Raw genomic sequence first — 26,370 nt, 5'->3', positions numbered from 1 at the left:
TGTGTTTGCAGGCCAACGTTTCAACGTCCGACTGATTCGTAATTGCAGCAGTCGACAATCGTAATCACGAATCGTGAATCACTCCGCATTGTGTCCGCGGCCAATTCTTTTGTACCGTACCTTGGCGATTCACCATGCGTTTTTTCGCATTTGTGATGCGTTGCAATCACGAATTGTTTTTGTTTTGCTCAGTTCCCCGCATTCACGATTCGTGATTCACAATTTCGCACATCGTCTCGACTCGACTGTATGGTTTTCGGTATGACACAACATGCCTGCATTCGCATTCACGATTCGTGATCCTGTAGCACGCGCGCCTAACGTATCGCGCCAACCCTGCAATGTTGCTGCAATGTTGACCCGCCACGTTAGATGCGAAATCAAGCATGCCGAACTTGCACTCCGACATAGCAAAGCACCTCGTTAGACAGTCTAGCGTGACTTGCTCTTGTCTTGCCGAGAATGTACTCTTTCGAGACGTGTTTGGGGAGCTATACATCGAGCCTGTGGCATCATTCATTGGCTCAATTACCCGAGCCTCCTCTTCTCGACAATCGTGGCCACACAACCCACGACTTGCTCTCGCTCGCGTTGCGTCTACTTGTGTGACTTGCTGCACACGGCTGTTGATCAACTTGTCCCTGCTCATTTCCCGCTCGAGACCTTGCTCATCCACTCGCACTTCTCTGCTCGCCCCATATCCGTGCATCGCGTTGATCCCTCTTCGACCCTCCTTGAACGTCGACGGCGCGTCTTTTCATCGTCCCAACCACCAACATCCCAACGCCACGCCCCTTAGCAAGTCATCCTTCGCCGACCTCGTCAAGCCACCTCGACCCTCGCAAACATGGCGACACCCAACTACAAGCATCCCAATCTCAAACAGCAGCTCGGTCTGGCTGAAGATCCCAACGGTAGCGACCATGTGATCACCTCGAAAGGACACCGCTTGACGCGTACCGTCACTGCGGGAGGCCACGATGTCGACTCGTCGCAGCCTGGATTCCCCGTCTACCATCGAAGGATCGGCAACCCTTTCCCGCTCATGTGCATCGCCACCGGTGCATCTATCATGATGCTCGGTTTCGTGTGCATTGGCTACCGTGGCATTTCCAACCCGCGCATCTGTGAGTTTTGCTCTCCTTCCCACGTCGTCTACGCACGCTTTTGGTTTTGGTTTTGGTTTTGGTTTTGCTTATACTTGAGCGACTCGATACTGACTCTGTGTTTCCTTCATTTGGTTTTGGGATTCCAACTTGCACCATGTCAGTCCTGACTATCGGCCTGCCCCTAGGGATGGTTGCCAACTTTGCCTCGTGCATGTTTGCATTTGCCGAAGGCTCCACCTACCTAGCCACCATCTCGGGCTCTCTGGCTGGGCTGCTGGGTGGCGCCTCGCTCCTCTTCCTTCCCTGGACTGGCATTCAAGGAACCTATGTTTTGGGTGCTGCCAACCAGCTTGAGGGAGTCGCCGAATTCTACAAGGCTGCTGGTCTCGTGTTTTTCGTCGCCTTGATCCCGATCTTCCTGATCTTTTTGGCTTCGTTGCGCACCTCGGCTCCGCTCGCCGGTGCTGCACTGCTCATCGTCGTTGCGCTCGGCTGTCTCGGCGGAGGCTACATCGGTGGCGCTCCCAACCTTGTCATTCTCAAGACCGCCGGTGCGCTCTTCATCATTGTCGGCATCGGTCTCTTTTACGCGGCGACGTCCGTCATGCTGGCTGAGGAGGGGCTCAAGGTGTTGCCCGTCTTCCCTCTGCCCCGACTTGACTGAACGTCGTTCCGAGCGTTGGTAGGACTTGACTTGCCAGCTTCTCTTCTCCCTCTCCATTTCGCCCTTTTCGAGCCAACATGTTTGTGTCCATGGTTTGCGTCGTAAATAGTGAATTGCCCAACCTCGGCTTCTGCGCGTTTCATCTTGCTTTAATTTGGGTTTTTGTTCGTCTTTCGTTGGTAGGCGACACAACCTCTGACACTTTGATGACACAACGCATATCCGTGTGCAAGGCTGTAAGTCGTGAGTGTGCGTGTAACGGATGCTGAACTTGGACTTGGCGCTTGAGCCACACGCGCGACTACAGTAGCAGCGAGAAATGGCGCTGGCGTAAGCATTCGTGGGGGGGTTTTTTTTGGGTTGATTGTGAGTGCGCACGATCTGAGCGCAGCGCACAGTCGTGAATCGTAAATCGTGAATATGTTTGGTGATTTGTGATTCTTCTTGAGCAAACACGAAACCGCGAAAGTCGAAAGGATAGCTGGAAAGCTGTCACATATGTTTGCTCTGCTTTGCTTTAGTTTGCTTGCCTGCGACGTGGTGCGCCGCTTGCAACATCATTGTCCATCTGGCGAAGCGTAACTCGTTGCACGTCGCCGACAGAACGACAACGCAAAGAGCATGGATATCGAAGGATTCCGCAAAGCGGGCTACGCAGCCGTCGATCGGATCTGCGACTACTATGCGTCGCTCTCGACGCTGCCGGTCTCGTCAGCTGTCGCTCCTGGATTTCTGTCGCATTCGATCCCATCGGATCCTCCCAACGATCCGGAAGAATGGGAGACAATCGATTCGGACTACCACTCGATCATCATGCCCGGCATCACGCACTGGCAACATCCCAACTTTTACGCTTACTTTCCCTGCAACGCCTCGTTCCCCGGTGCGATCGCCGATCTGTACTGCGCGGCCATCAGCAACCCAGGCTTCAACTGGAGTGTCTCGCCCTCAGTAACCGAGCTCGAGATCCTCATGGTCGATTGGGTCGCCAGAATGTTGGGTTTGGACGAGCAGTGGCTGAGTACGAGCAAGAGCGGCACAGGTGGTGGTGTGATCTTGGGTAGCGCAAGCGAGGTGGCGTTGACCGTGGCCATCGCTGCTAGAGAGAGATGTATCAGGATCTTAGCAGATCGATTTCCGATGCCGATGCCAACGACTGCACAAACGACGCATGTGGATGGCGAGCGTGCCAACGAGGTGGTGCAAGGACAAAGTGTGTATGTGGAACCAGAACCAAACCTGGCTTTACACAGCAAGAGCGCAGCTGGAGCTGCAGCGCAGGTGCGAGAGCCATCGACGGTGCGAGCCAACACGAGCGTGGCGCAGTGGCGTGCCAAGCTCACATCGCAACTCGTTGTCTACGGTACCACGCAAACGCACAGCATTGCCGCCAAAGCGGCTCTCATCCTCGGCCTCGAATTCCGCGCGCTACACGTCGCAGCTCCACACTACTCTCTGGACGCCGCCACTCTCTCGCAAGCACTGCGAGAGGATATGCAACAGGGGCGCATACCGTTTCTGTTGATCGCCACCATCGGCACCACCTCGTCGGGCGCGGTGGACCACCTCTCGGAAATCGTCGAGGTAGTGCATCAGTATCCAACACTGTGGCTTCACGTTGACGCAGCGTATGCGGGCGTGTGTCTGTCGCTCCCCGAACTGCGCTCCGCGATGCACCTGGGCGCGATCAACAGTGGCAAAGTGGACAGCTTCAGCACCAACCTTCACAAGTGGGGGTTGGTGCAATTCGACTGTTCGCCCGTTTTTCTTCGAGATCGTGGACATTTCTCGCGCGCACTTACCATCACACCGGAATACCTGCGCACCAAACACGGCGATGCAGGCGACGTGCTCGATCTGCGCAACCTCCAGATCTCGCTCGGAAGACGATTCCGAAGTCTCAAGATCTGGTTCGTCCTCCGCTCCTACGGCGTCAGCGGGTTTCAGCAACATCTGCGCTCCACCATCGAGCTCGCACATTGTTTCGAAACATTGGTACGACAAGACAAGTCGCGCCTGTTCCAGATCGTCGCGCCTCCAAGGTGGGCGTTGGTAGTCTTCCGACTCAAACCCCCGCACGACCAACAAGACGTCCAGCAGAGCGAGCGCTTGGACAGCTTGAACCTCCTCTTTTGGCAACAACTGCAACAGTTGACAGCCGAATTCGTTCTCACCCAGACCAAGCTGCCCGGCATAGGCATCTGTCTGAGGTTTGTCGTAGGAAGTCCACAGACCAGGCTCCACCATGTCGAGAGCACGTGGAACCGGATCAGCCAAACTGCATTAAAGACGTGGGCCAAATTCAACGACACCTCAACAGCCTCTTAGCAACACGCAAACCGCAAACCGCAAACCGGCGAATCTTTCTCACGCCGATTCGGATTGCGGTTCATCACAGCATACACACCTCGATCGTCTTTGACCACACGTCTGAGTCAGGGAGAATGATAAAGCTTGTTTATGTGTTCGACGTGTTCAACGTGTGAATCGACTGCAGTTTCAACGCGAGCCTCACTTGAGAGGGCTAAAAGCAAGTGGCCGCATGATCTGTGCGTGCATCTTGTCGATCAGCTTGACTGTCTGGCTGACCGTGTCGTTCCACGTCTCTACCTGCCAAGCCATATCTCTTGTTTTCTTCCTCTCCTCCAAACTGGGATACTCCCAGATGTGAAAGACGGTATGCAGACCGCCGATCTGGGTGAACCAAGCGCCGATGGGCTCAACAAACTTTCTCCTTGCCTCCAACCCGCGTCGCCAGTGCTGTTCCCACTCCAACAGGTGGCCTGGCTTGAGGTGATAGGTTCGCAGCTCGTAGAGACCGTTAGTGGTGCGAGGAGGCGAAGAGGGCCAGAAGGAGAATTCCTGGGTGAGCCAATTGGATCGATTCGAGAGCAACGGTTGCAGACGCTTGGTGAGCTCCTGAAAGTCGCGATCGGAACGCAGCGCGGATTCGGCCTTGTCGTAGCCGGCGTAACCGTCGTACTCCCAGATGTGGTAGAAGGTCTCCAAGTCGCCGACGATCACTTCCCAGCTTCCGGTCAGACGCATGGGTAAACCCTTTTCGGCCAACTTGGGAAAGTATTCGGCGATCAGCGTGCGGTACTCGCTTGCATGCGCCGGAGAGACGGATTGACGCTGGATTTCGTGGATGTACTTGCCTCGAGCCACTTGCATCGAGTGAGATTGCGTGGTAACACCTTCCGCTTTCGCCTTGTCCGAGCCATGCAGCAGTGACTTGAGCAAGCTTTGTTTGGGCTGAGAATCCTCCTTCTCCGACGGCTTTTCTGCGCGACTCTGATCGGTCAAGACAGGACGCGACGGAATGATGAGCGATCGCGACTGTACAGGCGTGACAGCTGCAGGTTGCGCGAGTGCTTTTGCGGACCAGCCTCGAGTGGCGGCTCGTAGACCTCGTCCAGCGATCGAGGCAGTCATTGTAGTAGTGGTGATACAAGAGGTTTCCTCTGGACAAGCTCTTTGTGGCTTGGTAGTTCTTCTACTTAGGGTTTCGACGCTGGCGGATCACCTTGGTTTGGCGGATCAAAAAAGCTTGACGAGGGTGGTCAAGGAGAAGGAGCGTTCGTGGTTTAAAGGCCAATCACGATCACGAATGGTGTGTGGGTCGTCGGTGAATCACGAATCACGAATGTGGGGAAGAGGTGGCACACTGACGCTCGAGCCAGGCTGTAATCACAGTCACAGTCACGAGTCAGACTTGAGTTTGACTGCGCCAGCTTGCCGATACTGAGCCTAGACCGGGCACAGGCAGATTCACAGAAACAGTCGTGAGTCCCCCCGTTCATGCACCCAACTCACGACTGCAGCACGTGACGTCAGCCACGCCATTTTGCAAATCTCGCAAAGAGACGGTCTAACATATCTCACCGTTCGTGGTTGCTCCGTGCTCCGTGCTCCGTGCTCCGTACACAGACAAGAGACAGGCACACTCGTCACTCGTGACTGTATTCATGATTGCACTCGCGACTTGGCGTCATCCCAACTCAACAGTCACGGAGTTGTGAGTCTCGGCGGCTGGGCATGAACCACCAAACAAAAAAAGTTCAAAAATCAAAAATCAAACAAGTTAGTTATCGTTACGATAAAAAAAAAAAAGGCAAAATCGTGAATCACGGTCAAGTTAACTTTAGTTAAATTGTTCAAGAACCGCTGCTGTGATTCACAATTCACGGTTGGTTGTGCTGCTCCGGTGTCCGCCTCCCACAGTCGTGAGTCTTGGCTGACGTCGCTGTGTAACTTAGCACAGCCAAAAAAAATTCAAGCACAGCCTCGCTTCTCGTCGTCATCATTCACGATTGGCGATTCTGTCATCCTCATCCTCATCCTCATCCTCATCCTCCTCCTCCTCCTCCTCCTCATCCCATCCACCTCGCCCCTTCGGCTTCACCACAACCATCTCATCTCATCTCATCTCATCTCGATCCGAACCGACCCGGAAAAGCAATTGCATATACCCGCCTTCTACGGTCATCCGGAGTCTAACGACAACATCGCCTACCCTCATCCTCGCAGCACAGACCACGCTCTTCGGTTATCAAGCAGTTGCTGCCACTCGATTCTTGCTATCATGTCGTTCCTCAAAAAGGCACAACAGCATGTTGCGCACACCTCCAAACTTCCAGCGCTTGGAAACCAGGACCTCAGACAGCTTCAAGATGTGATTACCTCGGAAAAGAGCTTCATCCAGTCCAACACAAAAACCGCAGCCGATTTCAAAAAGAATGCAGAAGCCATCAAGGCGTGGTCGGCAGAAGAAGGTGCCGATCTTAACGACGTCGTAGGAAAGGTCTCTCTGCTTTACGACCACTACGCTGCTTCGCAAAACCGTCTGAATGCGCATCTTGGCACCGTTCGTCTACATTTCAAGTCGATCCGTACTCGAGAAGAGGCGCTCGCCGATCTCAAGAGTCGCAAACGCTCGCTCGGCTCCGACATTGAGAAGGTCGAACGCAAATTGGCAAAAATGGGTCCAGAGAATAAAGAATTGATGAAAGTCACTGCTCAGCTCAAGGAGATGCGCGGCGAGATGGAAGCCCTACACGTTGAAGTCATCAACGAGAACGCTGCCATCGGCGACTTCAAGAGACGCACAGTCAAAGAGGCGCTCGGAATCAAGTCTGGCGCACTGCTCGAGATGGCCGAAAAAATCACCATCCTTGCTGAAATCTCCAAGCTCATGCTCGAAGAAGTGCCTTTGCAGCCCACTCGACCCGGCATGCCTCGCGCAGAATACCACAGCTTTGCCAAGACCGAATCGCTGCTCCAGCAAGCAACTCGTGCCATCGCAGACGTCGGTTTCAATCCCATTGGTCCATCCTCAGGCATCCCTCGCTTTGGTGACATGACGCTGGCAGACACTACCGCAGACGTCTCGCGAGATCTGAGCCACTCGTACGCGAATCCAGATGGCGACGTCTATCTTGATTCCGCCGCACATGGCCCTGTTGGTGATGTGGATCCGGACACCGGCTACAATCCTTCTGCAAACCGCATGTCCAGCCACGACCAGGACACTGCACACACTCCCATCTACGCCCAACACGCTTCTCGATCGCAGTGGGCGCACGATAGCGCCGATGCCGACGGTAGTGCCGAACATCCCATCCCCGACGCGTCCACCACCGAATGGGCGCAGTCGAGCTTCGACCGTGGTGACGCCTCAACAGCTTCGGCTGCGGCCGCTGCGGCTATGGCGGCTACTGCGGGTGCTGATCTGAACGCTGTTCCCGGTCATGGTGATCCCAACCAGTTCGATGCAGGGTTCCTCATGCAGAACAGTCAATCTCACTCGGGCTCCACTGGTGGTCTTGCTTCGGCTGCTGGTCAGAACCAGTACGGCTCCAACAGGAACAGCACCAGCTACCAGAGTGCCCAGGGGGGCCATGGCACCACCGAAGCACCACTGGCTGATCGCGTCGCTTCCACGGAAGGTGGTCATCTGACTGACGCTGCTTACGATGGCTATACCGCCACCAGTGCAGCGCAAAATCACGGCGACACGTCCAACGGTGCCGGCAGCACGCTGGGTGCACCCATGCTGCCGCCTCTGCGCACCGCGACTCCGCTGAATGGCTCGACAAGCGCAGCGCAGGCCACGGTGGCATCGCCGACCTCGTACGCCGGCAACAATGCGACCGATGATTCGGCATATTTCCAGTCGATCGGGAGCACGCGTGCGATGCAGGAGGCAGTGCGACGGCCCACGTCGCCACCTCAGGGTGCGAACCGCGTGTCGTCGTATGGAGGGCTTGGAGCTGGAGTTTCGGCGCAGCCAGCGGGCGCGGGAGCGGGAGCGGGAGCAGGAGCAGGCGAGGGCAAGAAAGTGACGGCGGCTGCTTTCCGTCGCGGTTTCTCGCGCAACGCATCGAGCCAGGTCAACCTGTCGACACCTGCAGCATCGAGCACGAGCACGGCTAACTCGATGCCCGACGACGTGCAAGCGCAACAGCCATGGTCATCGTCGGCGACGTCTGCCAACCCGCTTCCTCAACCGCCGAACTTGCACTCGAACATGACCACACCCTTACCGCCCGGAGCGTACCTGTCATCGACCACGCCGGACGGCTCAGAGCATAGCGTGCCACCGCTACACATTCAAAAGCGGCACTCGAACTCACACAACGCGCTCGGCGCTGCCGCTGCCGCAGGCACGCCCACTAACATGCAGGGCAGAAGGTACAGCAATGAGCTCTATGTAAGCGGAAGTGAGCATCCGGCGCCACCGTACGCTGGAGATTCACACCCGCACCCGCACCCGCACCCGCACTCGCACACCCCCACCCCCAACTCGCACTATGCTGAATACGCAGCACCCCCTCCCCCCGGCTATGGCTACGCGTAAATCTGAGTTCCTTCGCTATCGATCGCTGTCCTCATGTCTCTGTTCACGCCGCCAACGCGTGCTACGTGCTCGTCAATGCACACATTGAGCGTAACTGGTGCGTATGTATGAGGTCTGTGTAGTCAAGCAGGCAAGCAGGCAAGCAGGCAAGCGGGAAAACAGGCAAGCAGATGGCGCGGGTGAGAAGTAGATTGCAGGGGGCGAGGATCATACGTTTCTGCTGAGGGGAGAGGGGGCGTATTTGGGATCGGAAGCCTTTGGCGTGTCGAGCGCGGGATGTGCGGTAGATGTAGGAGAGGGCGTGGTGGGGTGGTGTGCAAAGTAGTTTGCTGCGACGGGCGGGTCTGGTAGTGTGTACGGGCTGGGGGGGAAGAGTTTCGAGTGCGAGGGGCTGATGGCGCGGCTTTGTGGGCGACTGGTGCGTGTGCTGGCTGCCACTGTGGCATCTGTGCGAGCAACAGCAGCAGCAGCGGTGATCTCGTCGTCGTGCTCGTGCCGGTACGGCTGTGCGGTGTCGTACGGGATCTGGTTGAACAGCACCGAGACCGACTCGCCGTAGTGACTCCGTCGGATCGTCTCTGCGAGCACGTGCGAGATGTCGATCTCCTCGATCTTGGTGCAGCGCGATCGGTTGTGCGACTGCGGCAACGTGTTGGTGACAATCAGCTTTTCCAGCCGCGAGTTCGAGATGCGATCCAGCGCCGGTCCAGATAGGATCCCGTGCGTGACAATAGCCAACACTCGTTCTGCGCCGTATTCGATCAACTGCGACGCGGCCAGCTCGAGCGTTCCACAGGTATCCGCCATATCGTCGACCAGGATGGCCACCTTTCCCTCGACGTTGCCGACGAGCACCATGCGCGACACTTCGTTGGCGCGCTTGCGTTCCTTGTGGAACAGAGCAAAGTCGAGCTCGAGCCGATCCGCGAGCGAAGTGGCGCGTTTTGCACCACCCGCGTCCGGCGAGACAATCACCGCCTTGTTGACGTCGACCATCTCTCGAATGTACTGCAGTGCTGCGGGTTCCGCGTACAGATTGTCGACGGGCACATCAAAGAAGCCCTGGATCTGGCTAGCATGCAGATCCATGGTGATCACATGGTCACACCCCGCATTCTCGAGCATGTTGGCAATCAACTTGGCCGTGATAGGAGCACGCGACTTGTCCTTCTTGTCCTGACGAGCGTAGAAAAAGTGCGGGATCACCGCGGTGATGCGTTTGGCCGAAGCCGTCTTGCAAGCATGGATCATGATGAGCAGTTCCATGAGTGACGTGTTGGGAGAAGCGGCTGCGCCAGTAGGCGTGGGAGACACGCACGACGTGTTGATGATGTAGACATCGTGCTCTCGAACCGACTCGGCGATGCGCACGATCGATTCGCCCGATTCGTTGCGTGTGACCGTAGCCTTGCCCAACGGCTGACCGAGACGTTTGGCGATGAGCTCGGCGAGTTCCGGGTGCGAGGTGCCCGAAAACACCTTGATGCCTCCTGCGGTAGATGCCATGGTTGCGCAGACAAGAGTTGAGTAGATCAGGAGGCCGACCGAGGGGGTGACCAAGTAGAGGTAAACAGTCACGAGTCAAGCACGAGTCTTGTTACAAGCAACACATTTTACTCCTGCTGCCCTTAGCTGTGCTCGCTTTCTCTCTTTCCTTTTCTCTCTGTCTCTGTTGGCACCACCGACAAAATCCATCAATCGTGAATTCGTGATTTGACCAAATTTGAGCTTTCTTCTTGTGAATCACGTTTCTGAAGGATTCACATCGCTGTGATTCTCGATTCGTGATGAGTGGGGAAATGAAATTTCTCGTGATTGAAACCAAACCCGAAAAAGGCACGAGGTTGTCAAGTGCCACTCGCGCGGTATGTCGGTTTTGGATCGGGGCGAGTCACGCCCAGCTGCAACCCAATCGGACGATCAGATCAGGGTTGGGTACGATCTGCACACAAATCGTGACTGCGTTGTCTATTTAGTGATAACTATTTATTAATGTCTATTTTGGGGCGAATGGCCGAGTTTGACAGCTGCACACGAATGCGGGTCGACGTTGATGATTAGCAAAGCCGATCGACGGTCCGTCGTTTCAAGTTTGCGCTCCTCGCTGCCGGCGCAATCCCTAGCTGTCGTCATGACCAGTTTTTTTTTGGTTTGCTGAAGGCCTTGCTCTGTGGTCTGAAGGCTTCGCGCTGGAATAACAACGTTGACATTCGCAGCCATCGTTCCAGCACTCGCTGCTCATCCAACTGGCTCCCTGGCCTACGTCAATGAGGACGACTCTTCTCAAGCCCTCAATCCACTCTTTCTTTACTTCACGTTTCATCACACGCCCGTGTCAACGCTTACAGAGGGTTCCACCGCTTGAAACTTACTTTGCATTCACTACCAGCCGTACAGTCCTCACAATGACGCCAAAACGCAAAGGAGCCGACGCACGCACCTCGCGCATGCACGACGAGGACGACAAGGTGCTCGATCCGAAACTGGCGGAGCACGCGGACGAAGACGAGTGCGAGACGTCGAAGCCGCGTTTGGCGAAACGACAGAAGAGATCGACGCACTCGTTGCGCTCGGCGGTTGTCGCTGGTGGAGCCAAAGTGGACAAACAGTACGGCTCGTCGGCATATGCCAAGTCGGGACAGGGATGGCATCGGTCTGATTTCAATCCTAACGCTCGCGGTCGCACCGATTCGAAAACGCCGTTGAACCAGCTTGAAGAGGCACTCAACGCGCACGCGCCCAACAAAGCAAACGATGCAAACGACGGTAAAAACGTAGTCTATTGGATGCGCATGCACGATCTCCGGATCCACGATAACAGAGCTTTGGCGCACGCCTCGAGTCTAGCAGCAGCTAGACGTAAGAATGGCAAAGGTGGACATCTAATCGCGCTGTTTGTCATCACTCCAGCTGACTACAGCGCGCACGACCGCGGTGCACGCCGTATCGATTTCGTCCTTCGAACGCTCGCCAGTCTCAAGTCGCAGTTTGACAAGCTCGATATTCCATTTGTCGTATACACGTACTCGGGCGAAGACCGAGCGCAGGTCGGCGAAAAGGTCTTTTCTCTGTGCGAACAATGCGACGCCTCGCAACTGACGGCGAATATCGAATACGAGGTAGACGAGCTCTGGCGTGATCTGGCGATGCTTGAGGCCAAAGACAAAAAAGGGGTCAGCTTCAGCCTGTTGCACGACTGCTACGTTGTGCCACCTGGAAGGATCAAGACCAACGACGGTCGACCTTATTCCGTCTTCTCGCCGTGGAATCGACGTTGGACGGAATCGATTTCCAAGGACATGTCGCTCATCGAGGCGTCTGAGGATCCCGAGGCGAACCCAAAATCGATCCGAAGCCATCCCAAGCTCGGTGCACTGTTCGAGCTGAGCAAGCTGGGTACCGGATATGGGATTCCCGAGGAGCTGAGCGGGTTTGAATGCAAGGATCGCGAATACATGGCAAAGCTTTGGCCGGCTACGGACCAAGCAGCGCACCAAGTGCTCGACAATTTCATCAAGGGCAAGGGAGGCGAAACGGCTTTGGATCGAGCAGCCAACGAGCCATCTACTGCAGAGGTAGGTGCGAATGCCAAAGACTCGCGCTTGGCACGGTATGCCGAGGGGCGCAACTTGCTGAGCGAGAACGGCACTTCACGAATCAGCCCGTACCTGGCGGCGGGCGTGGTGTCGGCGCGAGAATGCCTGCGTCGAACCAAGCAGCTGACAAAAGGCAAGTTGCACGTCGGCAGAGATAGCGGAGTCGCCATGTGGAATACCGAGATCTCATTCCGCGACTTTTACGCCCATGTTCTCGCCGCCTGGCCCAAAGTGTGCATGGGCCACGCATTCATCACCAAGTACGAAGACGTGGTTTGGGAAACCGACAGTTCCACCTTAGACGCTTGGAAACAAGGTCGAACTGGCTATCCGATCGTCGACGCCGCCCAACGTCAGTGCATCCAGCAAGGCTACATCCACAACCGTGGACGCATGATCTCGGCCATGTTTCTCACCAAACATCTCCTCCACGATTGGCGCCACGGCGAACGCCATTTCTCGCTCAACTTTATCGATCAAGACTTTGCCAGTAACAACGGAGGCTGGCAGTGGAGCGCCAGCACCGGCACCGACCCACAACCTTACTTCAGAATCTTCAACCCGCTCAGCCAGAGCGAAAAATGCGACCCACACGGCGACTACATCCGACACTTTGTACCAGAGTTGAAAAACGTCAAGGGTAACGCCATTCACGATCCCTTCCATAGATTGAGCAAAGCAGAGTTTGAAAAATTGGGCTATCCCAAGCCCATCGTAGAACACGCACAAGCTAGACAGCGCGCACTCAAAAGGTACAAGAATCCTGGTGACCAATAACGCTAGACGCAAGTAACTTAAACACCAAAGTCGTAGCTTTCCACTTTTCACATCAATCTCATCTTGACATCTGCAAACCATCACCAATCACGAATCTTCTGCACTGTCATTGCATTTCAGCATCATCAAGTCTCGACACGTGCGTCCATTCAAAAACGTCACATTTCATTGTCCGTCTAGCTACATTCGTGATTGAACACACAAACCTCGCTGCAACCTAATTGTGGCTACAGTTCGGAATAGTAATCTGCTTGAGCTTCTTGGTCTTATCAAAGAGTCCCCAGTGAGCCTCGACACCGCCGTAAAGGGCATCTTTCCATTCTTCGTCGTACAACTCGAACCAAAAGTAGCCTGTGCCGTTCTTGTTGGCCTCACACACATAACCATCCAAGAAGGTCTGGAGCTCCGAGACGCCGGCGTGCGCGCCAGTGACTTGACCTTGCTCGTTCACGTACGTGGCTGCCGCGGTGCTGTTGGCCCCCGACGGCCAGCCAGTCTCTGCAATGTAGGCGGCAGGTGTGTTGGGCGCAGCAGCGGCGATGTTGGCATCGTTGTCTTCAAAGAACTGCCACGTCCATGCTGGACCGTCCGAGACCAAAGTGCCAGCAAACCAGGCGTGTACGTTGGCCATGAAGTAGTCGACACCGGCAGCGACCGTAGCGGTGAACATGCTACCAGCGTCAGCAGTACCGACAGGGAAGGTCCAACCCTTGCTGGTGGCTAGAGTGCGAAACTGTTGGACGTATGACAACAGATTGGTGGCCGAGCCGCCGTTCAGGAGGTATTCGTTCCCGACCGAGATGCCGCCGATGTGATCCGTGCCAAAGCTGTCAAGTGCAAAGGTAATGTTGGCCACCTGACGGTTCCAAGCAACGTCGCCGGGGTCAGAGGAGTCGAGGTAGATGGCAGGGTAGATGGTGAGATTGACCTTGGTGCGCTGGATGGCATCCAGCATGAGTGCAGTAACGTTGCAGTCAGATCCGTAGAGACGGACGCGGGTGGTGAGCTGCGAAAGCGTTTGGACATCCTCGACGACCGAAGCGAGGTCTACGCCGCAACCGTACTGAAACTGCGACTCGAAGGGGGTGTAGCACATTCCCCAGAAGCTGTTGTGAAGCGCCGAATTTTTCTTAAACTTGGAAGGATCGCCAGAGAGAGATTTGGTGTTACCGCTTGCGCTCGAAGTGGATGCCTTGTTGCTGTCGTTTCTGTGCCTAGCGACGACGATACCTACAACGGTACCGATGATGAGAACAAGAGCTACGACGGCACCGCCGATGGTCCACATCATCTTCTTGCGGCTGCGCACTGGAGGTGCAGGAGTGAATTGATCAAATTGCGTGCCCGACTGCCGCTTCTCGGTCCAGCCTGCGTCGGGGTCGGCATAGTCATGAGGTTGAGAAGTGATGGAGAAGCGATGGGATGCAGGAGTGATTGTCTTTCGCATATCTTCCATGCTGTACTCTGGAGAGTAGTTGTCGGCAGCCAGCGCCGGGGTAGGAGCGTCGTATCCAGACTCTTGAGGATAGGCTTGGTGCTGATAGTGCTGTGCGTACTGCTGCGTTTCATGATACCGCGGTTGTTGCGGATAAGCGGGATTGAGATCGTCATGATTAACAGTTGTAACGCGCTCGTAGGCACTACCGCCTCCTCCCGGAAGTCGAGGACTGTAGGGTGAGGGCATGGTTGCAAGGAGAGATGCGTATATCAAGCTGGTACGCGGGACGTGATAAATGGATGGGTATACGCGACGGCGCAGGGAGGGCTGCGGATCGCAAGCGAAGGTGATGAGACGTGAAAGGTATCGGAAAGGTATCGTGCGCAGCACTGATACGCGTGAGGTTGATACAAGGGAAAAGATGAGATGGAGGCGCTGAGTCAAGCCAGCCCAACTATGTTGGCGGATCTAAGCCGACAAAGCCAAATACGACGGCTGCAGCGAACTGGCTTATTTGGTCAGATAGAGGATTTGAGCAGTGCTCTGGTGCTTTCTGCCCGCAGAAAGTGACGAATGTCCAGTGCTTCTTCCAGGAACCAAGAACAAGTAAGGGTGATGCAGATCGTGAATCTGTCAAGGTGAATGATGGCGAAAGGAGACGAGACAACTTACACTCATGATTCGGAACTGCCGGCGACCAACAAGAGCGCGTGTGGAAAAATAGAGTTTGGCGTTTCAAGCACGGCCTCTTTTGAGAGAACATCCACACGGCACCAACGTGCAAAGCTGTGCTATCACATTGTGCTTTTATTAACTAAGTGTAATCAGTTAGTAAGTTAATAGCCCCAATTTAGAAAAAAAAAAAGTCGAAAGTGTTGGTCTCTCTCTGCTGCATCGCAGTTCCGCACACAACGTCACAAGGGTTCGTGGTTGAACCCTGACAGCATCACGCATTCACGATTCGGCCCCTTTTCGTTAGTCACGCTCTAGCTGATGCAAAAGCATGTGGAATGGCTTTATCGACTACGGCCTCTTGCCGACGCTCTCTCGCTAACGTCGAAATTCACGGGCGACGGCATGATAGGGGCTTGATCACGATCGCCTACAATTCACGATTCAGACGAATGCAATATGCATTGCGATGCAGTCACGAGTGCAGTTGTGAGTGTAGCGATACAATGCAAGCAGGCGATCCACACGCTTGATTTTGACGTGTGACCTCGTGCTTCAATTTTTTTCTCCAGAACGTCGCTCATCAGGCTGACTCCAACAGCTCTACAGCACCAACAGACTCTGGAGTTGCTCTTCCTTGTGATGACTGAGCTGTTCGTCCAAGGCGTTACGTCCCGATCGATTGCGTGCTGTAGCGTCAGCTGTGCACTCACGAGGGCTCGCTGGCGTGGACCATCGGCGGCCAGCATGGCCTCTTGAAACTCACATCGCCTGACAGAAATTCTGCGTGTCATGTGCCGCTGCGTCTCTGATTCGAATTCGCTTATCGGGCGGGGTGCTGGCGAGTTCGATGACTTCGGGTTTGTATTACCAACTGCTCAGCAACTGCAGGCAGGACAGCGGTGCAAGGTGGATGGCCCACAGCTCAGCGTCGAAAATGTCGAGCCGGTGGCACGGTAGCACCAACCAACATACCCTCTCACTCTGTGATAGGGGGCTCTGGCGCTGAATCTTGATCCTGAACATCTTGGCTGTCATCGGTAAACACGACAGCAGTCGCAGCTGACGTACGCGTCTCGGGAGCAACCGCCGTCTTTCGGGCCCTGGTCGACTTTTGGAGCTGGACAGGCACCGATTGTCGTTCCCAAGGCGGGAACGTCGGTGTCTCGACCGGCTCAGCAGGTATCTGCACATGCTCCATCAGCTGACACCACGGGCCGATGCGCAGCATCAGCAGGGAGGCGCTGAAGGCGATAAGTGCACTTCCGAAGGGCGTCCAGCTGGACTACGAGCGAGGCATGCGCAGCTGAGCCACGGCGAGACTACGTCTAGTCGGCCGGTCAACCGAATCAAGAACGAGCGGATGCGAAAGATGAGTAGATGCAGAAACACGTTGACCGCGAGGCCCAAGGGAGGATGCAAAGGAGACAGAGCAAATGAGCGAGAACAAGGCCAACAATCACGAATCACGTACCTTGAACGTGCCTTGCACTTTTCCCGTAGTAGCCAAACGACTACCACCACCAGCTACGAGCTTCCACCAACCCAATCTTCACATCGAAACGTCGCACGTACAATGTATGCCTTCACGCTATCCCTGTTCCCCGAGTCTTTCACTATCGCTTCCGTCATCATATACCAAACTGACCTTCATCCTGCATGCGCCTTTCAGGCTTAGGACATCATGTCAGTTGGAATTTCGAGGCAAGCGTAATCGTGAGAACATGTGGCTATTTCGGGATCGGGTAGTCTACCTGTCCTCTCAACTGACCAACAGCATCGGCGATACCTGGGGCTATATCGACAGGATAAATTGCGTCGAAGCTAAGCTCACAAGCAGCTCTAGAGCATATACTCAACAATCAACTACAGAGCGCAGAGTGTACAGCCCTGGTATTGCACGAAAAAATTGGGAAAGGGAAGGAAGCGATGGGAATAAAGCTACAAAATGATCTGGGCGAAACAACCTTCAAGTCGACCAGCCATGCTTGGCGCCGAAAACTTGGCATCAAATTCATCAGGAGGCCGAGGACAGAGTGTAAGGATCGATTCATACGGTCGATGTGATGATGTCGGAGCTTTTCTCGTCCTTGTCAGAGGCGTCATCAGCCGTAACAGCGCTGATCTTTCCCTCGTCGATACCAGCTAGACGGAGGAGGCCAACATCGCGCTGGGCTTGGAGCATCATGCCAGCTTCCCATTTCGATCGACCCGAATTGTCGCCAAAGACGGCATCGAGCTCATCGAGCGACTTCATCTTGGTCTCGGGAACAAAAAACTTGACATAGGCAATCGCAAGGAAGCACATAACCCCAAGGAAGATAAAGACGCCGTACGGAGCGGCAGAAATGAAATCCGGGGTCGACATGGCCACCGCAAAATTGTTGAGCCAGTTGGAAGCGGCACCAATGGACACACCTTTAGCCCTCAAGCCAAGAGGGAATACCTCGGCAACGATGATCCAGCCGATCGGGCCGAAAGAGAAACCGAAGCCAGCGGCAAAGATCCAGACGAAGACGCAGGCAACCCAACCAGCAGCACGGTGAGCAGGCCAGTTGTCACTGCAGGTAGCAATGATAATGGCCACAGCCAAGTGACAGGCGCCCATGATGGCGCATCCGACATAGAGCGTAGGCTTGCGTCCCCAGGTGTCGATGTAGAGCACAGCAGGTATGGTTGCGAGGAAGAGAACGATACCAACGACCCCCGAGGCGAGAAGCGAGATGGTGTTGCCCTCGAGACCGATCTGTTTGAAGATAAATGGCGAATAGTAGAGCACAAAGTTTATACCGCACCACTGCTGAAACAACATAGTAACGACAGCTACTATCGTGCGTCGAAGGTTGGCCGGGTTGGTGACGAGCGACTTGTACTGGGCGACACCGAGCTTGAAGTTGCTCGAGCGGGAGCCGTCCTGGAGATCTGGGTGATCGTGAGCCGAGACACGATCCTCAAAGAGCTTCTGGGCCTTGACCTCGAGGAACTCGAGCTGAACGAGGAGGTCGTTCTCGGGAAGTCTGCGAAGGTCGGCGATCACCTTGAGCGATTCTTGTTCGCGTCCGACATTGATCAGCCAACGAGGCGACTCGGGCAGGAAAAAGATGCCGATAGCGAGCATGAGTGCGGGGAGGATCTGCACAGTGATGGGAATCAACCAGGCTGCACGACTCTGGGCGGCGCCAGTGCCGCCAATGTAGTTGGTGCCGTAGGTGAACCAGTAGCTGATCATGACACCGGCAACAATGGCCTGCTGCTGAAGGGCAACGAGCGAGCCACGGATCTCTGGGGGCGCCAACTCGGCGTTGTAAAGAGGTACAATCATCGATAGAGAGCCGATACCGACACCGGTAATGGTTCGTCCAGCGATGATATAATTGTAGGAGCCGTCGCGAGTGCAAGCTTGGATGATGGCACCGAGGATAAACCAGACAACGCCGAATACAACGCATTTTCTTCGCCCGAAAGCGTCGGAAACGTAGCCATTCATCAACACACCGACCCAAGCACCGAGTTCGAGAATGGCAGTGATGAAACCAGCGAGCGTGGGATTGGTGATACCCTTGACACCACTTGCCTCGCTAAACGAGTGCATGCTCAAGATTTGACCAAACATGCCCTGGTTATAGCCGTAGATCAGACCGCCCATCGAAGCAAACACAGCAATAGCAAGGGTACGGGCATTCTTAACTAGACCCTTGGCGCCCGTAGCGCCGACCATCGACAGACGATGGTCAGCCAGCGCTTGAGCGACATGACTGTGGTCACGAGTGGTAGCAACGCCAACCATGCTGTTCTCTGAAGGGGTAGAGAAAGGTCGAGGGATGGATATGGATAAAGAAGGTTTGGGGGGAGAGTGATCATTGCAAATGGTAAGAGAATTGGGCGGCTATTTCTACTTTTCTCTTTAGCCGTTGAGGGCTGGTTGGATGTCCTGCCCGACTGGCTATGCTATGCTGCACTGATGGCCTCACTCACGCTCAGGCTTTGCCAGCGGAGGGAATCACACGAGGGGCGTCACCAGATGAGATGCGTGAGCGGGTGAGCCGAGATGGAAAGAAAGAGAGAGACGCCACTCATGACTGTGTGCGATCTAGCTCGAGGTGATAGCAACAGCACACGACGACGTGCGCCGAGCTCATCGTGGATGTGGTACAGCCAACCTTGTTGCTCCGCAAATGAACTGGCTTGCATTCGTAGTAGCCACGAGCAGCCCAGCACATTCATGGTTGTTTGACGTGTCCAAGGCCGCTGGGCGGTACTCAGCATGAGCATCAACGGGAAAGACCGACCGGTCAAGTGCGCTGCATCAGCACGAGACCAGACGAGCGCAAGCGCACCGTGCACGTCAGCGGGGGAAAATGTGCGTGGTCAACCGGCAAACCTGTCGAGATGGAAGAGAGTGAGTGCAAAGACGCCTCGTCGTAGCACCCAGACAAATCTCGAACAGCTGCAGCCGCTCACGATTAGCGCTCAAGACGGGCCACGGGCGTGGGGCTGACTCATTGCCGAGTTGGATGGACGTCAGATGAAGGTATAATCCTGAATCCTGAATCCCGAATAACTTAATCTGTATAACAATCAAATCAAGTCGAATCAATCGTGAATGCTAGTTATCCAGCCAGCTGTGCAAGAACCAAGTCAAGTCGAATCACGAATCAATCACGAATATTCATGAACAATCGTAAATGTGAATATGACATACTACTGTACGTGATGTAGTTCCAAAAGCATTTCGTTTCTATCACGTTGAAGCTATAGAGACAGCATCGCCTGTCCAGCTGCACAGTGTATGTATGGTCTGTGGGCTGACTCTCCACTCGCAACTCACGACTGTAGCGGCAAGTGAGTTTGGAAAGCCAGCGTGGGCACCTGAACTCACGACTCGCTTGGTTTGCCCAGTCTCTTGTAGCGTCGCATCGCCGGTGAACCCCAGATCGGCAATCTTTTCGCCGAGCCAATTCGCCAAAAAATAATGATAATATACTGTAATAAAAATATAAAATAACGCAATATTGAAAAAATGAAGGAATCACAAATATTCGTGATTGAAATATCATATAATAAAATGAAACCGGGGTTGGTTCATTCACGACACTCGTGACTCACAACTGCGATTGTGATTCGTAATTCGTGATTCGTGATTCGTGATTCGTGATTCGTGATTCTGGTGCGTGGGTCTCGAGATCTTGCAAGTTCATGTCAGACTGCCGAGTTGCTGTCATGCGTCCATGCATATCTTGTTGGCGGTGCCCCATCTACCCCGCAACCTCGCCGTCTTGTTTGGAGCCGTGTTGTTCGGACGCACAGAATTCACGATTACCAATGACCTGTCTGCCTCTTGTTCTGGCTTCGACACGACACAGTGTAAAAGGCTCAGTTCTCTGAATGTTGAGCGCGCGCTTCGCCACAATCACGAATGCATGCAAAGCCATCGCAAGGATCGAAATAATCTTCGGCCTCGCGCTGCCCATTGTGCTCACGCTTACTTCATTAGCCACCGGTGAGGTTGATGGTCCTGACTCGCTCCGAGTCTCCTGATCCACATGTATGCAGGCACACACTCGATGAGTCTTGTACTAGTTAGCAAGATCAGACGTCCCGCATGCTTACATCTGCTTACATCTGCTTACATCTCACCTGGCCAGCGGCTAGCGATATTCTCAGCGTGTAGTCGAGAGTTGACCAAGATCCACACGTCACACCTGAGAAGCTCAGCACATCGGCAATCGGCAGAAATCAGCTCCGATTAAGCATGGCTAATTACTCGACGGCAAATGGAATACTTTGGGCTTTTCAGGGAGGCGCAGCATGGAACGGAAGGTACTTTTACGGTGGTCACGAGGAAATCGGCAAGAGTGATCTATCAAGGAAACTCTTGATGAAGGCTCATTGGCAGGTAAAGCTGATTGGGCGGCGACTCGTGGGACACTGTCTTATGCTATCAATTTTGTCAGACCCATGTCAAAGCTCAAAAGCATATATCCGTGCCTCTGCCTGTTCACGTCACGTCTGTCCAGGCTCCTTTGACTCGGACGGAAGGCAGACAATCACGAATGTGTCAGTCTTTGGTCCCGTTCGGAACGCAGTGCCTTCAAGTCTGAGCTTTTCGACTGTTTCTCTTCGTATTCAAAGAGACAAGCTTGCCCATGGGACTCGCAACGACAGGTAGAGCTCCTAGTCTTGGATCGATTCAAATCGTCGAGTGTCTTCTGATATGACCCGCTGGCAACGAGGGTCGGTTGTAATTCTTGTAATTCCTCTGTTTTTAGCCCATCAGCTGACAGTTCCCAGTTTGCTTGCGAGATGCAGGTACATACATGCCTTTGCAGTAACTTAGCGAACCACGACGTGATCAGACTCTATGGTGGAGTGTAGCTCCCACTTCCAGTCCGGCGCTCACCTCATCGAGTCTTGATTCGCATCGAGATGAAGCCGACTCGGCTTGTTCACCCAGTATGTATTTATGCTGTCAACCCACCTTTTCAAAGCGAGACAACAAAAACAAGGCTCGATGGGATGGGCTTTCCATCCCTCTGAGCAGACTCGAAGCGGACTCGAACTGACCCATCGACCAGGAAAATCGAAGGGTCCCCGCAAATATCCCAAATCACCGAATCACGAATGCTGATTTGAATGGAATCGTGAATGCTTGCCTATTGACAACCGCACATAGGCACATCGCCGGTCAGAAGCATGTAAACCCCCGCTTCTTGCCGCTGTGCACCACGACCACGCTCAACCCTGCTGACCTCACAAACGTCGCCGGTCGGCATTTTCATGCTTCTCTCTCCTGCGAGAATTTCTTGACGATCTTCACCAAAGCTCTTGCTTTGCTCTTGCTTTGCTCTTGCTTCGACTCAGAGTATCTGTGGCAAGCTCCCTCGAGGCAAGTTTTGTCATTTCGGGATGCTGCTCTGCACAAGATTCACGCCACTCGGTGTGGGTCAGTCCAGTTTATTGCAACATCTTCCAAGAGGCGGCCTACTCAGAGTGTACCTGTTCCAACGGACACATCGTGCTGACCTCGTAGAGATTGCCGAAAGCCACGATTTGCTCCCGATTTCTACTTTGGTGCTGGCTTCAACTGACAGATGCTGTTCGAAGCAGCGCCTATCAAATAACCGTATTAGCACATCAGCTGCGAGGATCGCATGACTGGAACTGTAGCTCACTCAGCCAGATCAGGAGACTTGCTAGTCTCGTTGGCTCGCTGTTCGTGATTCGATCCCAGGCTACCCTCTGCATTAACGCGGCATTCACGATTGCAGAGCGTCTCGTTTCAAGCGCTAGCCTCATTGGTACGTGCGGGTAACAGAGTGGCTTACAGCTCAATTTATACAGTTAAGCACGTTGAGTACGTGACCTTAGCGTCAAGCGCGCGACTTGTTTTTACGAGCACGAGCTGACGGGGAACCAAGCTAAAACATACAGTTTGCCCTCTGCCTCATTCTTCGTCAGCTCCATCATCTCTCCTCTCGTACGCTGGGCCAAGAGCAGCGTACTTCTTACCTTCACCCACCTCTCCCGTCCCGTTTTATTATGTCTTTCACGTTATCGCGCGCATTCCTCCCCGCTTTCATGCGACGCTTGACCGCCCGTGCCCCTTAGGCCACGGCTGGGAGCTCGGCAGCGACTCTCTCCCTGGGTTAAGCAACATTTCTTCCTCCTTATTTGGCTGTTAAGCGACGAACGTGAGCCCCCGTACGAGTGATTGCCATTTTCCTCTGACACGTCCACTTCTGCCGCTCCGGCAATCTGTAACGTGTGGCTCCCCCACGCACCTCGCTTCACTTCCAAGTTAATATTCTCTTTCCTTCATGTCTGCATACCTTTGTTTTGCATCTTGTCGAGGCCCTTCTTGGACCGGTGATCATGCAACACGGTTACCGGTAAGCCAACACTCGACTCGCTTACCAGTAAGAGGTTGTCACCCAGACCTGGTTCGCCTACTCCACTGAATAGTCACGAATGGTTGTTCTCTTTTGGTTAGCGCTCACGTCCACTTCGGGGATCTTCTCTAACACATGCCTTGCCACATCGAACCGCTAATCAGACTGTTTGCCTGAACCCCGCCTCCCTCGTTTCGGTCTGTGAGGTCTTGTCAGAAAAGAAAAGACTTCCGTCTCACAGCCGAGCCTCGCACTATATTGCCGTACCGGCCCCACACTTCTACAATGCAAACAAGCTCAGGACGATGCCAAGTCAGGCTGGAATCTCGATACTCTTCCACTTTATTTCCGAGCTCACACACCATTCTTCTTGAGACCTGCCGCCGTAATGGGGTTAGCCATCATCACCGGTGAGCCGCTGCAGGAGAGCACTTGCTGAGATCAGAGTCGGTCAGATTGTCTGTCGTTGCACTCGGCAAAACTCTTGAGCTGTTCCGCAGGCCAACAGCAATCGACTCGATTCCAGCCCAGAGTCTCTATAAGTACGTTCAGAACTCCGCCATATACACCGCACCGTTGAAACGCCAAGCTTACTGCCTTCTTTTCGCCATCTGTCCCCTTACACCCCAGCTCTAAACATCACGGCTTTGGGACACTGCGCAAGGTCGATCAGAAGCACTGTCAGCATGATGGCCACCGTCAAGTCGCTGCTGGTGCTCAGCATCTACGCTGCCAATGTGCTTGGCACTCAAGCCGCCTCACTTGAGCACATGCCGTTTTTTCTCAACACTCACCAAGCGGATGCGTCAAACGAAACCGATTATTCCTTTCCGCAATGGAACATCAGCTCCTCGGACAACTCTGCTCTTGCCAAAGCTCCGCTCGCCGGCACCTTCTATCGAGGTGGTCCTGAGCTCGCCGATGTCAACAGTCCGTTTCATCCTGTCACTGGTAGTGGCGGTTGGGAGTGGGCTGTCGAAAAGGCTCGTAGCGTCGTTGAGCAATTGACGCTCGAGGAAAAGGTCAATCTAACCGCTGGAATCACGGGCGGCCGTTGTGAAGGTACACTCGGTCGTGTCGAGCGTTTTGGCATCCCAGAACTCTGCTTCCAAGATGGTCCGGCCGGTTTGCGTGCTTCCGACTTTGTAACCGTCTTCCCTGCTGGTGTCACAACAGCTGCAACATGGGACCGTGATCTGATCTACAGACGTGCTGCAGCGCTGGGCGCCGAGTTTGTCGCTAAGGGCGTCAATGTTCATCTCGGCCCAGTGACGGGTGGCCCTCTTGGCCGCAGTCCGTTCCAAGGCCGTAACTGGGAAGGATTCGGTCCTGACCCTTACCTCCACGGGGAAGCTGCTTACTACACTGTCTCAGGAACCCAGTCGGCAGGTGTCATCTCAACTGCAAAGCACTTCCTCGCTTACGAACAAGAGACCTACCGGCAACTGTACGCCGCTTCGGACGCTTACACACTCAACCCGAATAACAACACCGAACTCACCTATAGTGCCAACCTGGATGATCGTACGCTTCACGAACTCTACCTCTGGCCGTTTATGAACGCCGTTCGTGCTGGCTCTGGCGCGGTGATGTGCGTGTACAACAGGATCAACTCGACACAGGGCTGTGAAAACAGCAAGTTGCTCAATACCATTCTGAAGGATGAGCTCGACTTCCAAGGATTCGTCGTCACCGACTGGTCGGCCGCTTTCAACACTTCCAACACGTACAATGGCGGATCAGACGTGGTCATGCCAGGAGGCATGACGGGAGGCTACAAAAACCTCGTAGGTGGCTCGGATCTCGTCCGTGCGCTCGATGCGGGCCAAGTAAAGATCGAGCGTATAAACGACGGTATCACTCGTCTGCTTGCTCAGTGGTACCTTCGTGGTCAGCACAAGGGCTACCCCACGGTAAGCTACAAGGACGGCTACCAGAACACAATTTATAACGGCAGCGTTGTCAACGAGCACCGTGATGTCCAGGCTGACCACTGGAAGATCGTCAGAGAGATCGGCGAAGCGGCGGTCACGCTGATCTACAACAAGCGATCCAACCAGGCGGGTCCTCAGGGCAGCACGGCGTTCGGACTCGGTTTACCGCTCAACAAGAAGGCTCGTATCGGTATTTTTGGAAGCGATGCAGGATCCAACCCATACGGTATCAACTCGTGCCAGAACTGGATCGGGCTGGGATCGCTTCTGTGCCCTGCCAACGCCACTTCGAACGGTACTCAAGCTATCGGCTGGGGCTCAGGCGCAGGATTTTTCCCATATCTCATCGATCCTCTTGGCGGTATCTCTCAGGTTGCCAAGCAAAATCACGGTTCGGTGATCAACAACCTGAACGACGTCGGCGACGAGTACAACCAAATGCTCGTCAAGCAGGCGGCGGGGCTGTCGGATGCTGCTCTCGTCTTTGTCCAAGCTCGTTCGGGAGAAGACAGCGACCGACAATCGTTGCGTCTGGATGCCGACGGTGATCAGCTGATAAGGCTCGTCGCTTCGCAGAACAACAACACCATCGTTGTTGTGCACACGGTCGGACCCATTCTCATGAGCGACTGGTTCGACCATGTCAACATCACCGCTCTCGTGCTGCCACACCTGCCCGGTCAGGAGTCCGGAAATTCTCTTGCGCGCGTCCTCTATGGCGATGTCAACCCATCTGGTAAGATGCCTTACTCGATTCTTGCTGACAAACACGCTCAACACTACGCCAAGATCGTCGGGAGCCCGGCCAGCGATCCTCAGGTCGACTTCACCGAGCAACTTTACATCGACTACCGAGCATGGGACAAGATGGGGATCGAACCACTTATCCCCTTCGGTCACGGCATCTCTTACACCAACTACACCTACTCGAACCTCAACATCCGACATTCTGCCGACAACAAATACGCACCGAGCGCATTCAAGACCAACAACGACAAGCAGCCCGGCGGATCTGGAAGCCTCTTCCAGTACCTTGTCGAGGTGACTGCTGACATTCAGAACGTTGGCGGAATCAGAGGAGATGAAGTTGCCCAGCTTTACGTCGGATACCCCCCAGCTGCAGACGCACCCATCAAACAGCTGCGTGGGTTCGACAGGCTCAAGCGCCTCGATCCCGAGGGCGCGCCGAAAACTGCTACATTCGAGCTCACCAAGCGCGACTTTTCCGTTTGGGACGTGACGCAGCAACAGTTCAACATCGTTGATGGAGAGTACAAGATCTGGGTCGGCAAGAGCTCACACTTGAACGATCTTACGCTCAACGGCTCGGTCACGATCAAGAACGCAAAGGTCGTTGGCATGAGCTTCTGAGCGTTGTGGCAGCCTTGGTTTGTCTTTGCTCGGAGCACATATGGGCCATGCCTAGTCTCTT

General features: G+C 54.5%; 10 protein-coding genes across 10 annotated transcripts; 5 read left to right on the top strand and 5 right to left on the bottom strand.

Moving 5' to 3' along the window:
* Positions 1–847: 847 nt before the first annotated feature.
* On the top strand, positions 848–1,773 carry UMAG_06084 (uncharacterized protein; the record flags this gene model as incomplete). Its single annotated transcript, XM_011394141.1, has 2 exons — positions 848–1,127; positions 1,271–1,773. The coding sequence occupies 2 exons, from the start codon at positions 848–850 to the stop codon at positions 1,771–1,773; spliced, it is 783 nt and encodes a 260-aa protein (XP_011392443.1).
* Positions 1,774–2,394: 621 nt separating this feature from the next.
* Positions 2,395–4,101, top strand: UMAG_06083 (uncharacterized protein; the record flags this gene model as incomplete). The annotated part of the gene is made up of 1 exon (XM_011394140.1): positions 2,395–4,101. The coding sequence occupies one exon, from the start codon at positions 2,395–2,397 to the stop codon at positions 4,099–4,101; it is 1,707 nt and encodes a 568-aa protein (XP_011392442.1).
* A 183-nt stretch (positions 4,102–4,284) lies between these two features.
* UMAG_06082 (uncharacterized protein) lies at positions 4,285–5,208 on the bottom strand (the record flags this gene model as incomplete). The annotated part of the gene is made up of 1 exon (XM_011394139.1): positions 4,285–5,208. One exon carries the CDS (start codon positions 5,206–5,208, stop codon positions 4,285–4,287), a length of 924 nt encoding a protein of 307 aa, XP_011392441.1.
* A 1,150-nt stretch (positions 5,209–6,358) lies between these two features.
* On the top strand, positions 6,359–8,632 carry UMAG_11601 (uncharacterized protein; the record flags this gene model as incomplete). Its single annotated transcript, XM_011394207.1, has 1 exon — positions 6,359–8,632. The coding sequence occupies one exon, from the start codon at positions 6,359–6,361 to the stop codon at positions 8,630–8,632; it is 2,274 nt and encodes a 757-aa protein (XP_011392509.1).
* Positions 8,633–8,839: 207 nt separating this feature from the next.
* On the bottom strand, positions 8,840–10,138 carry UMAG_06080 (uncharacterized protein; the record flags this gene model as incomplete). The annotated part of the gene is made up of 1 exon (XM_011394138.1): positions 8,840–10,138. One exon carries the CDS (start codon positions 10,136–10,138, stop codon positions 8,840–8,842), a length of 1,299 nt encoding a protein of 432 aa, XP_011392440.1.
* Positions 10,139–11,037: 899 nt separating this feature from the next.
* Positions 11,038–13,005, top strand: UMAG_06079 (uncharacterized protein; the record flags this gene model as incomplete). Its single annotated transcript, XM_011394137.1, has 1 exon — positions 11,038–13,005. The coding sequence occupies one exon, from the start codon at positions 11,038–11,040 to the stop codon at positions 13,003–13,005; it is 1,968 nt and encodes a 655-aa protein (XP_011392439.1).
* Positions 13,006–13,222: 217 nt separating this feature from the next.
* Positions 13,223–14,689, bottom strand: UMAG_06078 (uncharacterized protein; the record flags this gene model as incomplete). The annotated part of the gene is made up of 1 exon (XM_011394136.1): positions 13,223–14,689. The coding sequence occupies one exon, from the start codon at positions 14,687–14,689 to the stop codon at positions 13,223–13,225; it is 1,467 nt and encodes a 488-aa protein (XP_011392438.1).
* Positions 14,690–15,718: 1,029 nt separating this feature from the next.
* On the bottom strand, positions 15,719–16,747 carry UMAG_06077 (uncharacterized protein; the record flags this gene model as incomplete). Its single annotated transcript, XM_011394135.1, has 6 exons — positions 15,719–15,766; positions 15,829–15,969; positions 16,091–16,146; positions 16,187–16,400; positions 16,590–16,649; positions 16,691–16,747. The coding sequence occupies 6 exons, from the start codon at positions 16,745–16,747 to the stop codon at positions 15,719–15,721; spliced, it is 576 nt and encodes a 191-aa protein (XP_011392437.1).
* Positions 16,748–17,165: 418 nt separating this feature from the next.
* On the bottom strand, positions 17,166–18,902 carry UMAG_06076 (uncharacterized protein; the record flags this gene model as incomplete). The annotated part of the gene is made up of 1 exon (XM_011394134.1): positions 17,166–18,902. The coding sequence occupies one exon, from the start codon at positions 18,900–18,902 to the stop codon at positions 17,166–17,168; it is 1,737 nt and encodes a 578-aa protein (XP_011392436.1).
* Positions 18,903–23,690: 4,788 nt separating this feature from the next.
* UMAG_06075 (uncharacterized protein) lies at positions 23,691–26,309 on the top strand (the record flags this gene model as incomplete). The annotated part of the gene is made up of 1 exon (XM_011394133.1): positions 23,691–26,309. One exon carries the CDS (start codon positions 23,691–23,693, stop codon positions 26,307–26,309), a length of 2,619 nt encoding a protein of 872 aa, XP_011392435.1.
* Between the last annotated feature and the right edge of the window lie 61 nt (positions 26,310–26,370).

The sequence above is a fragment of the Mycosarcoma maydis genome, chromosome 21 (assembly GCF_000328475.2).
Source record: "Mycosarcoma maydis chromosome 21, whole genome shotgun sequence".
Classification (NCBI taxonomy): domain Eukaryota; kingdom Fungi; phylum Basidiomycota; class Ustilaginomycetes; order Ustilaginales; genus Mycosarcoma; species Mycosarcoma maydis.
The sequence above is the reverse complement of the archived record's forward strand: the minus strand, read 5'-3'. Positions and strand labels throughout refer to the sequence as shown.